Genomic DNA, 14,803 nt, shown 5'->3' on the forward strand with positions numbered 1-14,803 from the left:
TGTTTTTCTGCACTATGAATAGAAATTTATTATTCCAAAGTCATGGATGCAAGATGGCACTTGCTACAACACTTTACTTGTCTTTTGGCAGATCAATACACTTTAGCTTCTGTCTTAGTCAATTCTGACTGCTATAAAAAAAATACCATAGACTGAGTAGTTTAAATAGTACAAGTTTATTTCTCACAGTTGCTGGAGTCTGGGAAATCCAAAATCATAATGCCCAAAGTGACATTTCATTCCTAGTGAGAGCTTTCCTTCTGGTTTGCAGATAGACATCTGCATACACAGCAGAAACAGAGAGAGAAAATAAATTCTCTCATGTCTCTTTTCATAAAACCAGTAATCCCATCATGAGGGCTCCACTCTTGTGACCTAATTACTTTCTGAAGGCCTCATCTCCAAACACCATCACATTGGAGATTGGGGTTTTAACATATGAATGGGGCAGGGAGGCCACAATCATTCAGTTCATACCAGCTTCCCACAAGGACTTTATAATTTTGGATATTTATCCTATGAATTGAATTGACTTTAGAATGATTGAACTAGAGTCAAATGTCATCTCTTATTGTAAATTTTGACGTGTCCTAGTTAATGAAGCTAAAGCCTTAAAAATGTTTCATATGAATTTGTCAATTCTAAAAATATTTTAGATTTGAAAACATCTGGAGGAATCTATTCTTCAAAGTAGGTGATTTTCAGTTGCATGTGTAGTAGGGAGACAGAGGTATTAATTTTGTATTCTATTAATATCTTTATATGTATTTCATTGTTTATGTTCAGTGAACATAATATTCGGTGCTCACGTTTTTGTTTCCTCTCCCCACATTATCTGTTTAATGCCCTCTAATTTGGTTTCATTCATCACCACTTTTCTATATGCTCCACTGTGACCTCTCTTTGAAGTCTCCTCTTAAAACTTTGATATAGTAGACCTCTAGCACTCTCTGGAAATACAGGCTTGACAAATGGCAGACAGTACGTTTTCGTTAACATGTGGATGGAGAAAAGAAAAACTCCCTATGATGTTGTACTAGCCATATTCTACTCACTAGACTATTTCCTTCTTTGATTCTCCTCCTCTTTTCCTATATGCAGCGTCCCCTTGTTTCAGTCCTCAATTATTTAATTTTCTCTCTCCACGCTCTTTCATTTAGAGATACCTCAACTATTGCCTCTACGTGAATAACTCCTTTCCTTTTCTCCAGGACAGCTTTCTCATGAGCTTCAATTGTGTATCTTCACTTGTCTTCTGAACATTTCTATTGGATATCCTGTTGTCTTTTCAAACATAACTGGTTCAAAACCAAACACATGATGCTCCTCTTCAATGGTATCTTTCTACTGTGTGTGTTTTTTTTTTGTCACAGTATTGCTTTTTTTTTTTTTTTTTTTTTTTTTTTTTTGCGAGAGAGAGAGAGAGAGAGAGAGAGAGGGAGAGAAAGAAGCAGGGAGAGGGGGATGAAAAGAGGATCCAAAGCGGGCTTTGCATTGACAGCAGAGAACCTGATGTGGAGCTCAAAACCACGAACTGTGAGATCATGACTAGAGCTGAGATCAAGAGCTGAATGCTTAAGCGACTGAGCTACATAGGTGCCCCACAGTATTGCCTTTTCATTAGCCATTTTTTATTTTTATCTTTTTTCAGCCACTAAACATACTAAATATTTGTTGTATCTATTAGAAAATATTGGAGTTGTTCTTCCTTTCCTTTACCAATGTTAGTAAACTCCTTATTAGTGTCCTTAAAACAAAGCAAGTCATGCCATCCTATAAAGTACTGCTGAAGTTTATTTCTTAAACTACTTCTTTCTTTATGAATCTCCTTTAGTCTAAAACCTTCAAGAGCTATCCACTACCTGTGGAAGTAGTTTCCAAATGCTTATTTAAAAATTTACATATTAGACAATTTTAGTAAATTTTTTTTTTAACCTGTGACCCAAACAAAGAAAAGTAAATCTAGAGATGTTTTGAATGAAAATAGTTCAGCCTCCTTCTACTTGGACTTCACCTATACAGTGTTCCCTAGGCACTTCTCTGGAATTCTGGGACACTTTGTAATACAGTCTGAAACCTATTGGCTCTAGTACAGAATTCTCATTTAGGATTAGGCACTATTCCATTCAACCAGTCTGTTTATTATATCTAATTGTTTCATGTGAATTCTGTCTTTGTGTCTTGGCTTCCATCATGTTTAGCGCCCAGAATGCTGTTAAACTACCTTTTTGCTTCTTTGAGTCTTATTCATATTTCCAAATGCACTTCAAGCCCTACACCTTCACTGAGCATATGGATGCATTTTTAGAAAATAAAGAAGTCGGTTATTTCTTTTTCACGATGTATATTTATCTTGAGGGGGTACTATTTGCTTTTTTGGGAAAATACTTCTATATTACATTTAATTATTAGATAAGCAAATATCACTTTTTTGTGCTTATTATATTTCAAAGCCCTAAACTGAATGATTTTAAGCATTCAAAAAGAATGAGTCCAAGATTGTTTGATGCTAAATTACATATTAAGAGCATGAATCTAAGAATAGTAATTATATGACCCAAATCAATAATTTTAAAATATTTTATTATTTTCTATACTTGCTTTCTTTTAGGACCTGCAGCATACAATCCTGTTTTAAGGAAATCTTGCTCCATACCCTTATTTGTTAAGGCATCAAAGCGTTTTAAAGATTCCAAAGAGATTACTCCTGGTCCAGCTACATATGAGGTTTGTCAATGATAATTTTCTTTTATCAGTAACAAAAGAATAGAATAATTTCCAGAAAGTACTGAAAATGTCTACATTAAAGTCCTTTACATATGTTTTATTCATATTACTAGCTATTAAAATCGAAGGAGGCATTTTTTAAAATACAGTCTGACAGTTTTTAAAGACTGAATTAAGAATTATTTGTCAATTTATCTATAAATGTCCACTAAGCACTGTTATATGTATAATTTTTTACATCCCTGAAACTTAAAGACTTAGTTGTTTACATACACAAATGGAAATTTCCAAATATTTATTGCAATCATGGATTTATTAGAAGGCTCAGAAGATAGCCCTGTTGCTCCAGTAAAATCAGGTTTGGATCTTTTATCTTTTTTTAATAAGTATAGATGCTGTAGTCTAGATTCATAATAAATAAAGGACTCTTAAGCTGTGGGCCTTCTGATTACAAGAAGAATGCTTAAGTAAACCTTCAAGTTTTAAAAATTGTGTTCACGATTGGCCTTAATTCCCAATCTAGGATGAATAGGTCCCCCATTTGTACTCTACTCACTATTAAAAGTGAAATATTTTATAGTGGCTTATAGCAAGTAATTTAAGAGTTAATACTCGGGCCAAACCATAGTGAATGTTGCTTTTTGGGTTAGTTAATGACAAGTTCACTTTTATTGAATGTATGCTTTCTACTTATTTAAAATGTCATGATCTAAATAATTTTTAGTCATTCTGTCAAAGCAGATTCATAATGCAACATCAGGGAAAAAAAGAAAAAGAAAAGAAAATGAATAATGAAAGAGTTGTTATTTTATTTGTTGGCTGTTGATTCCCCCAGAAGATCACTGCTAATTCCTACTGATTAAGCAATGCTAATTCTATTTACTTTGGAAAGGGAGAATCTGCTAAGCAGTCTTAATAGTGTTTCAGGAGATGCAAATCAAAGGACTTCTGGTGTTTTAGGACCTGAGCTCTGTGATGTAAGACAGGTCTTACAAACCTGGCTGGGATTGGGCAAAGTTTATGACTTGTTTACTTTGGGTTATTAGGCACAGTGAGGAAGGGTCTTAAAGTAAGTGTTGATCAGTAAGCTATCAGTCTTGATAAGTTAGATGGTATAGCTGTTCATAGTTTGATATATTATCATATTAAATCTTTAGCTGAATCATTTTCCCCTACTTTTTAAAACTGATTTTAGTGGTATTTACAAATAATAATGTCAGTAAATGTAATGATACCCTTTCATTTTGTGATGCATTTATCATAGAAAATGTATCTACTAATCTTTCTAGTATTTAAAAATCTTTCTTTTTCTTTCATTAAGATTTTATAAATTATATTTATACTTCTTCATAGTATTTTCTATGCCAAATGAAAATATTTATGGGTTTGATAATGATGTTTTTTCAGGTATTGTTTGAATGTATATATATGTATATATATATATATATATACACACACATACTGCACTTCAGGGTAACTTTTCTGTTGAGAACTGAGTGTATAATATTTTTTTGTCTTCCTATTGTTTTCTTTAATAGTTGAAAAGTTTTTTGAACAAGTAATTTTCTTTCAAAGTTTTCCTTCTTTAAAGGAAAAGTTATTTTTAATCTGATAGACCAGTAAATTATAGGTCCATTTATTATTATTTGCTCTTAGTTTTTAATTTGGTACTTCTTTCTTTCTCTATTGACTTTAATAAGTTTCAGTTGGTAACTCTTGAGAACATGTTTGCCTAAATATTTTACTTTTATTTTTTACAGAAAAAGATTTTAGAAATTTATAACATTGTTTTAAGATTGCAATATTATATTTAAAAAACACTTAAATGTGTATGATTTGTGCCATCATTAGTTATAGGTTTTCAGTGTCACATGTTTATGGATCTAACCTATCCAATATAGGCGGTACTAACAATAATATCTATTACAATAGCTCTCTTAAGTTACACAGCCATATTTGCAAAGTCTGCTCACTATTTTTATTCTTGTGTAAACAGTCTCCTGAGTGTCCCAGGCACAATTAGTGTTCTCTCTCTATTTTATTTACTTATTTTTTGGATGGGGGTGTGGTCAGAATTGTCATTGGAACATTACTCACTATATTTCAATTACAAACTAATCTGTGTCATTTTTACTCCTTCTAGTTGTTGATATTTATTGGTTCACTGTCACTGATCCTTTTAAAGATATAATGAAAGCTAGGGACTCTAAAGGGGAAAATTGTGCATGTATGTTCATGTAAAAAAAAATGTATACAATTTTAAATGGTTTGTTAATCCACAAAAACTCACTTATGGTTTCAATCAAGAACTCCCAGTAGCAGATTCTGAACTCTATAAGGACGAGACTTATTTACTTTTATATTATTAGGGCTTCAACAACAGAATCTGGCATATAGGAGCATATTAATAAATGCTTATTGTATAAATCAACAAAATGGATAATTCTAAGATTTTCTTCCCATGATTAGATCACTAATCTTTATCCATGAATAAAGACATACTTATTAACTTAGTTTAGTGAGAAGAATATGTATATGCCCTTTCAAAATAGCAGGTTTTATTGACTGATTAATGTTCTCTCGTTGAGTAAGTCTGCTCAGTAAACACGAACATTTTTAAGGTTTACATGAAGCAACACATTATTTTCTGGAATTTAAAATTGAGGCTTATATGAGAATATTTTAAAATAGGATAGAAGAAACTTCAATAAATTTAACTTTTTAAAAATCCTTCATTTAAATATTACAGAAAAATTTAAATATACCTCTCTTTAAAAAAGCAAATTCTACTGAAATTAATTGAAATTTAATAATACAAGTATTTTTAATATGATTTTCTGCTTTGTTCATATATAATTGACATATGTATGTATTATAAATGATTGCCACAATGAGGTGGCAATAAATGATGCCATTACCTCACGTAGTTACCATTTTTGTGTGTGTGATGATTATGGTTAAGATTTACTCTCTTAGCAGCCTTCAAGTAACATACTGTATTGTTAACTATAGTCACCATAAGGTACATAAGCTCTCCAGAATTTTTTTCATTTTTTAATAGAAGGTTTATACCTTTTACCCAATTTCTTTCTATGTCTTCTATTTCCCTCTCCCCCCCCCACCAAGCCCCTGGCAACCATCATTTTACTCTATCTCAATCAGTTCAGCTGTGTATGATTCCACATGTAAGTGAGAACATACAGTATTTATCTTTCTCTATCTGACTTATTACACTTAACATAATGCTTTCAGGGTCTATCCATGTTTTCAGAAATGGCAGGATTTCCTTCTTTTTTTTAATGGTGGAATAATATTTCATTGTTATGCACACAAACCACAACTTTATCTGTTCTTCCTTTGATAGATACTTGGGTTGTCCTATGTCCTGACTACTGTGAATGATGCCATAGAGACAGTGGAGTACAGATGTCTCTTCAAAGTAGTAATCCATTTCCTTCAGATCTATACCCAGAAGTGGAATTGCTAGATATGGTAGTTTGATTTTTAGTTTTTGAGGAATGTCCATACTCTTTTCCATAAGGCTGTACCAAATTATACCCCCACCAACAGTGCACATTAGTTCCCTTTTATCCACATCTTTACCAACATTTGTTATCTCTTGTCTTTTTGATGTTAGCCATTCTAAGGGATGTGAGGTGATATCTCATTGTGGTTTTGATTTGCATTTCCCTGATAGGGGGGATTGTTGAGCACCTTTTCTACTTCTTCACCATTTGTATATCTTTTTTGGAAAAATGTGTATTCAAATCCTCTGCCCATTTTTTACTCAACTTTTTTTTCTATTGAGTTGTATGAGTTCCTTATATAGTTTTTATATTATCCACTTATTAGATAGATGGTTTGCACAATTTTCTCCCATTCCATTAATTGCCTTTTCATTTTTCTATTGTTTCTTCTGTAAAGAAGCTCTTCAGTTTGATATCGTTCCACTAGTTTATTTTGGTTACATGTGGTATCATATCTAAAAGAACCATTGCAAAGACTAGTGTCAGAGAGCATCTTCCCTATGATTTAGGAGTTTTATGGTTTTAGGTGTTAGATTTAAGTCGTCATTTTTGTGTGTGTGTGAGTAGGGTAAGATATGGCTGCAATTTCATTCTTTTGTATGTACCTATCCAGTTTTCCTAAAATATTTATTAGAAGACAATATCCTTTCCCCATTAAGTGTTGTTGGTGTCCTTATCAAGGATTAGTTGATCATATATGCAAAAGTTCATTTCTGGGCTCACTTTTCTGTTGCCTTTGTCTATATGTCTGTTTGTATACTATAACCATGCTGTTCTGATTACTATAGCTTTGTAATATCTTTTGAAATTAGGAAATGTGATGCCTCTAGCTTTGTTGTTCTTTCTCAGGATTTCTTTGGCTACTTGGGATCTTCCATGGTTCCATGCAAATTTAAGGACTAATTTTTCTATTTTGTGAAAAATGCCTTTGGGATTTGATAAGGATTACATTGAATCAATAGATCACTTTAGGTATAATAGACATTTAAACATTATTAATTTTTCCAATTCATAAACATGGGATATCTTGCTATTTGTATCTTCTTCAAGTTTTTACATCATTGTCTTATAATTTTCCATGTACAGATCTTTAAACTCCTTGGTTACATTATTCCTAAGTATTTTATTACTTTTTATGCTAATACAAATGGCATTTTTGTGATAGTTTGTTGTTAGTGTATAAAGACATAACTGATTTTTGTATGTTCATTTTGTATCCTGTAACTTTACTGAGTTAATTTATTATTTATAACAGTTTATTTGTGGCATCTTTAGGACTTTCTATATATAAGATTATATCATCTGCAAACATAATTTTACTGCTTCCTTTCCAATTTGAGTAACATTTATTACTTTTTCTTGCCTGATTGATCTTGATAGGACTTCCAGTACTGTTAAATAGGTGTGGGTAGAGTGACACCCTTATCTTGTTCTTGATTTTAGCAAGAAAGCTTTTAACTTTTTATTATTGATTAGGATATTAACTGTGGGCCTGCCACATATACTCTTTATTATATTGAGGTATATTCAGTCGATACCCAATTTGTTGAGAGTTTTTATCATGAAAGGATGTTGGATTTTGTCAAATGTGGGGTTTTTTTTAATGTATTGAGATGATCATATGATTTTTATCTTTTATTCTATTAATGTGTTACATCACATTTATTGATTTGTATATGTTGAACCATCTTTGTGTCTCAGTGATAAATCTCACTTGATCATGATGTAAGATCCTTTTTAGGTGCTGTTGAATTTATTGTGCTAGTATTTTGTTGTGCTAATATTTTGTTGGCCTGTAATTTTCTCCTCTTGTAGCATCCTTATCTAGCTTTGGTATCAGGATAATACTTGTAAAATGAGTTTGAGAGTGTTATCTGTTCTTCAAAATTTTGGAAGACTCTGAGAAGGATTGACATTGATTCATTAAATTTTAAGTAGAATTAACCAATGAAACAATCTGTACTTTCCTTTGTTGGGAGGTTTTTGATAACTGATCCAATCTTCTTTCTAGTTGTAGATCTACTCAGATTTTCTATTTTTTTTTTTTAATTTGCTGTTGGTAGATTGTATGTTTTAGGAACTTATCCATTTTTCTAGGTTATGCAGTTTTTGGTGTATAGTTGTTCATAATAGTCTCTCTGATCCTTTGTGTTTCTGTGATGTCAGTTGTAATGTCTTCTTTTTGATCTTTGATTTTAGTTGATGTCTCTTGTTCCTCAGTCTAGTTAAAGATTTGTTAATTTTCTTTATTCATTTTTGAAAAAAAAAACAAATTTGTTGTTTCATTCATTTTTTGTTGTTCTGGTCCTCATATTTATTTCTGTTTGATCTTTGTTATCTTCTTTCTTGTGCTAACTTTGGACTTAATTTGTTCTTTTTTAGTTCCATGAGATGAAAAGTTAGTTTTTTTTTATTTGTGATTATTTTTGTTTCTTGATGTAGGCATTTAATGTATAAACTTTCCTCTTAGAACTGTTTCTACTACATCTCATAAGTTTTGGTATGTTGTGTTTCCATTTTTATTTGTTTCAAAATAGTTTTTAACTTCTCATTGGACATCTTCTTTGACCCATTGGTTATTCAAGAGTATGTTGTTTAATTTCTACATATTGTGTAATTTTCAGTTTTTTTCCCTTTTATTGATTTCTAGTTTCATACCATTGGGGTTGGAAAAATATCTTTGTGATATTTCAATATCCTTACATTTGTTAAGGCTTGTTTTGTGATCTTTCTATCTGGATAATCTATCCATTTTTAAAAGTGATGATTGAAGTCCTCTGCTATCATTGTATTACCTATTTTTCCCTTCAGATATGTTACTATTTGCTTAATACATTTAAGTACTCTGGTGTTGTGTACATACGTTTTTACAATTGTTATATCCTCTTGATGAATTGACCCTTTATGATTATAAAATGGATTTCTTTGTTTATACAATTTTTGGCTTAAAGTCTATTTTTTATGATATAAGTATACCTACCCTTGCTGTCTTAGTTTCCATCTCCATAGAATATCTTTTTCTGTCCCTTCCCTTTGAATTTGTGTGAATCCTTAGGCCTGAAATACCTATATAGTTGTGTATTAAAAAAAAAAGTCCATGTAGCCATTCTATTCCTTTAGATGGAAAATTAATCCATTTACTTATACTATAGTTAGTGATAGAGAAGGACTTACTAATGCCACTTTATTAATTATTTTATGGATGTTTTATAGTTTCCTGTTGCCTAGGCGGACATCTTGTTCTTGTGCAGCTGCATAAGCCAGAGATGGCTATGGTCCTGTCTCCTAGGGTCTGAAGGTGGCAGGGAGGGATTCAAGTGGCTTGTATCTTACATTTGTCCGACCATAGTACCTTGGATGGTTGCTAGTGTGGTCCTAGACTCTAACAGGGGTGTTTGGGGGAGTGGAGGGAGTGAGAAGAGACTCAAGTGGCTGGCATCAGTGAATTCAAATACCTGTGGCAAGAAAGCTGGTGAGATCTATTGGAGATCCACAGCAAATGTGCTGGCCTTTGGCTTTGCCAGTGGTACAATCTACTGAGTTTATCTGCAGAGTAAGACTTGTGAACTGCAATTGCTTATGCTTATCCTGCAGCTATGCTAATAGCCTCTGCTTTTCTTTCTTGTTTCAAGTCAGCACTAGATGTTTTAGTTTTGCTGGTCTGGGTGGGGTGAAACCAAAGCAGGACCCTCCCACAGTACCTCAGGAGGCTGGCAAAGCTGGTCACCCACTCTGCTCGTTCTTGGCAAGTGAAACTCTTTCCTTCTGGGAAGCTGCTTCTTGGAATTGAAAAATGCCACTTGGGGGATATGAAAACTCAGGCAAAATTCAATTGTCTTCTTTCTCTTCTTGTGCTATTATTCTGGTTTTTTTTATTATAATGTTTTGCTAAATTTTCCTAAGTGGACTCTAGACGTTTTTGTTCATGGATAGCTGTCCAATCATTGATTTTTGTGAGAAAACAGGGAAGCTGTCTTCTCCTACATCACCATTTTCTTCTACTGAAATATCAATAATTTTTTTCTCCTAGCACTTTGAATTTATCATCCCACTCCCTTCTGGCTTGTAAGGTTTCTGTTGAAAAACCTGCTGACAGTTTTGTGAGGGTTCGCTTGTATGTGTGACAAGTCATTTTTCTCTTACTGCTTTCAAAATTCTCTTTGTGTTTGACTTTTGACAGTTTGATTATGATGTGTCTTGTGAATGTTTTGGATCCATTTTTTTGGAAGGATCTTTTGGGCTTCCTTAATCTGATTTCCATTTCCTTCCCCAGTCTGAGACATTTTTAGCCACTATTTCTTTGAATAATTATCTGGTCCTTTCTCTGTGTCTTGTGGAACTTTTGTAATGCCTATATTGACTCATTTGCAGATGTTTCATGTGGCCCTTAAACTATCTTCATTATTTTTCCTTTTTCTTTTGCTTCTCTGACTGAATAATTGCCAATGAACTGTCTTTGAGTTTGTATTCCTATCTTCTGCTTGATCTAGTATGATGCTGAAGCCCTCTAATGCATTTTTCAGTTCAATTGTACCTTGAGCCTTTTGATTTCTGTTTGGTGATTTTTAATATTTTCTCTTTGTTGAAATTTTCACTTTGTTCATGCATTGTTTCAACCTTGATGATCATCTTTATGTGGGTTATTTTGAATAGTGTGAAAGGTAAATCATATATCTCTCTTTAATTAGGGTCAGTTTCTGGAGACTTATTTTGTTCCTTTGCTTAGAACATGTTTCTCTGTTTCTTCATTTTCCTTGATTCTCTATTTTGGTGTCTGTACGTTAAACAAAACAGCCATCTCTCCTAGTCCTCATGCCTGGCCTCATACAGGAGAAGACTCTCACCAATAAATGCAACCAGAGATTCTGAACCTCTTAATTAAACCTCTGTGCTGGTTCAACCTGCTTCCTTTTTCTTAGCAGCCTGCAAATATCTAGAGTATTCTGGATCCTATCAGTGCTCATAGATAAATGAGGCAGATAAAAGTTCCTCAGGCAGCCCCCAGAGAAGTTGAATCATTAGATGTTTGGTCTAACTCTTTCCTTCTTCAGTGATAAATTGGGATCTGAGGTTTTTAGCCTGTTTGCTCTGCACTGAGCTTGGAAGAGAGGCAACTAGTTGTGTTCTAGATTGAAAGCTGTCTTTGTTTTCAGTAGCTCCTAGGCTTTTTGTATTTTAGTGTCTGTTTGTTTTCATTTACTAATGTAATAAAGAAGACCAGTTCTCTGGATTTTTCAAAAGGAGGATTAGTACATTGGAAGGGAGATTCAGAAATTTGCCATTTGAGTCTTATAAGCTGAGCAAGAAGAAATGAAATTTGAGGAAAGATAAATATCTCCAAATCACTGGATTTTGTTCATTATTACTTGAAAAAATATATGTTAGATATCAATTGTTAGTCTCAGATGAGCTCCATTCAACTTGATAGTAGTATATTTTTGTCTCAGATTCTAACAAATGAGGCTTTTATTGTTATCAGAAATTTCTCAAGTTTTGGTGGGACTTTGTAGATATTATAGAAGAAAATTGAGAAGAAATGCTTAAATACTGCAATACAGATTATTTTTTAATATTGAAAATTTCCTATACATAATCTTTACAGTAAGTAAAATGGAGTAGGTAGTATAAGATCAGAAATGTTGAAAACAAATTTTCTAGAGCATTAGAGTTTCTATATTCATTCCAAAGGGCCACTTACAACAGATAAAAGGATTCCTAATATATAAGTGTCTAGATCTCCATTATCTGCTTCAATTGGAGTAACTCCATTTTCTATGCTCCATATATTATATATTTGTATAAATTTACATTAGAGAAAGAGTTCCTTCTACTGTCTGAATTTAAGAAAATTTACAGTCACAGTTGTAGAGAAAAGGTAGGTTAATTGTGTTAAGAGGAAACTTGTTCTAAATCTTACTTTAGGGGCACCTGGGTGGTTCAGTTGGTTAAGCTGAAGGTAATGATCAGGTCATTATCTCATAGTTTGTGGGTTTGAGCTCCACATCTGGCTCTGTGCTGACATCTCAGAGCCTGGAGCCTGCTTCACATTCTGTGTCTTCCTCTCTCTCTGCCTCTCCCCTGCTAGTGCTCTTCCATTCTCTCTCAAAAATAAATAAACATTAAAAAAATTTTAAATCTCACTTCAGCCATTTAATAACTCAGATAGAAGGATAAAAAATCTGCTACAAATACAGTAAAAAATGTGCCAAAAAATGTTTTGATTTTCTTTTTTTTTTGCAGTACTTGACAAACAGCTGGATCCATAAATTGTAGTTATTGTTATATTACTCTCATTTTGTGGTTATACTCATTTATACTTAGTTTGCAAAAATGAACTCAGTATGGTGTAGGCTCTGAGAATACAAAAGTTAAAAAAAAATCTTTGTTCCCAAATACCTAGCAATCTTGAAAGGAGAAAAATATATAACTATTTTAATTACAATAAAATATTTTTTTTATTGAAAATAAGTAAAAGATACAAAAATGTGGGGTAAGAAATCTCTAAGTCAACCAAATGAGTCAGGCAAATCTTCAGACAGCATTTTATGTGAACTATGAGAATAATAGAAATTTTCTACTTGGACAATCCTTGCAATATATGCAGACTCCAAGAGACACTGGAGAATAAAATATCCTTGGAAAGCTTTTATTGAGTCAGTTCTGCTATAACATAAAATAGATGGTATGACATTAGACATGTAGACAATGTTAGATTACAAAGTATATTAAATAAAACACGGAGTTTTTGTTTTCTACTCTTAACTACAGGTAGATACTAAAGATTCTGTAGACACTAAGATTCTGAGTAGAGGTATACCATTATATATTAATATAAATTAAGCAAAACCCATTTTAAATTTTTTAATACTTCAAAAATATTATTTTTCCCTTTGTTTATGAATAAATTACTAATAAAGGATGGTGAGAGTTGAGTAAATTATATAGTTTTTGGATGAAGTTAGTTCCTAAATTTATTTCCAAATGCTCATATTGTCTTTGTAGAAAATGTTTGTTTATAGTTATAAATTATATTTATTTTAAACTTCTGCTTTTAAAAACCCACTTTTATACTTTAGTTTCAAAGTTTGTAGGACAGTATTTTATATCCTTTGGAAATGTGTTTTGAATTTTTTGCTTTTAGAAGTCAGTTTGCACTTCAATTCTAAAGGTCATGGCACATTATTTAAAACCTCAAAATGAATGCTGAAAAGCTACCTGTCATTTGCCATTCCCAACAAAATTCTCTGATTCTCCATGGACCACATCCTTTGTTTAATTTTCTCCTTTCATTTCTGCTTACAGAACTCTTGATAGTCCTTGGAACTTCCTAAGTTAGTAAGTTTGGAGAGACTTGTTAAGGTCTTTCCTGGAAAATCTATTTTAAGTTTATCATATTAGGCCTTGAGATGCCTGTCAGAGGTATGGTCTGCTCTATTATATCTTGATAGAATTCCAGGTTAATTATGTTACTAGTTATTGTATTGGAATCAAGATAAATCTTTGGACTTTAAGGACTGGTTTCAACCTATAAAAATTGTCTGGGTGATTATATACTATGAATCATTTTCATGGAGTTCATAATCCCTTTATTTTTACTTATTAAATTTTTTTTAATGTTTATTTTTGAGTGAGAGAGAGACAGAGAGACAGCATGAGTGGGGGAGGAGCAGACAGAGAGGGAGACACAGAATCTGAGGCAGGCACCAGGCTCTGAGCTGTCAGCATGGAGCCCGATGCAGGGCTCGAACTCAAAAACCGTGAGATCATGACCTCAGCCAAAGTCGTACACTTAACCCACTGAGCCACCCAGGTGCCCCATCCATAATGTCTTTAAGAGAAGCAAAATATTGTGTGCTCTTACATTTGTGTATTTTTCTGTGGATAGTTTCCATAATACTTTCAAAGTAAACTAACTTCCCTCCATCCCCACCAAAAAAAAAAAAAAAAAAAAAAAAAAAAAAGTTTAAGCATCACTGTTTTTTAACAAAAGAATACCTTTAGCTATCTATAATTCGGCTAAAGAGCAGAGAATCACAGTTTCTATCCCCTCTAGGGTGATATTGTGAAGAAAAGAATCAAGCTCTGGCTTTACTAGTCGCCATGGCTGCAAACCTCTTAGGTATTAAGTCATTTCTTTCCTGTGTATGCAAATTTTATTTAACACGGAAATTACTTATAGAATTACCTATGTAAAATGTTTTTAAAACCAGGAAAATTACATGTGATATTTTACATAGACAATTGAGTACTATGGTTAAAAAGATGAGTGAAATATAGGATTTTCACAATGGCATTTGGTGATGATGTGAACATAACAATATAAAAAATAGAGTGGAAAGAAACCAGTTTCATATGCAAGTAACCTATTTTTAACTTGAAATAGTGTTATTTTTTGGTGTGTTTCAATATGCTAAAAATTATCTAAGCCATCACTATTTTTATTACCAAAAAGTACTTTTGCCTGAGACATAATTTAAGTTTGATATATAAAGGCAGGAAAAAATCTTGCCAAAATGAAAGTTTTGTATTTTTCTATTCTGTTTTTCTGA

The 14,803-nt window shown here is 32.5% G+C and overlaps 1 protein-coding gene across 4 annotated transcripts in view; it reads left to right on the forward strand.

The window, feature by feature from the left end:
• Positions 1-14,803, forward strand: part of STPG2 (sperm tail PG-rich repeat containing 2) — a 635,506-nt gene that overhangs the window by 321,099 nt on the left and 299,604 nt on the right. For all 4 annotated transcript variants that reach the window (XM_045056062.1, XM_045056065.1, XM_045056064.1 and 1 more), the window contains one exon: positions 2,612-2,727. In XM_045056062.1, the coding sequence (XP_044911997.1) occupies positions 2,612-2,727 (116 nt within the window). The remainder of the gene's footprint in view (positions 1-2,611; positions 2,728-14,803) is intronic.

The sequence above is a fragment of the Felis catus genome, chromosome B1 (genome assembly GCF_018350175.1).
Source record: "Felis catus isolate Fca126 chromosome B1, F.catus_Fca126_mat1.0, whole genome shotgun sequence".
NCBI classification, from domain to species: domain Eukaryota; kingdom Metazoa; phylum Chordata; class Mammalia; order Carnivora; family Felidae; genus Felis; species Felis catus.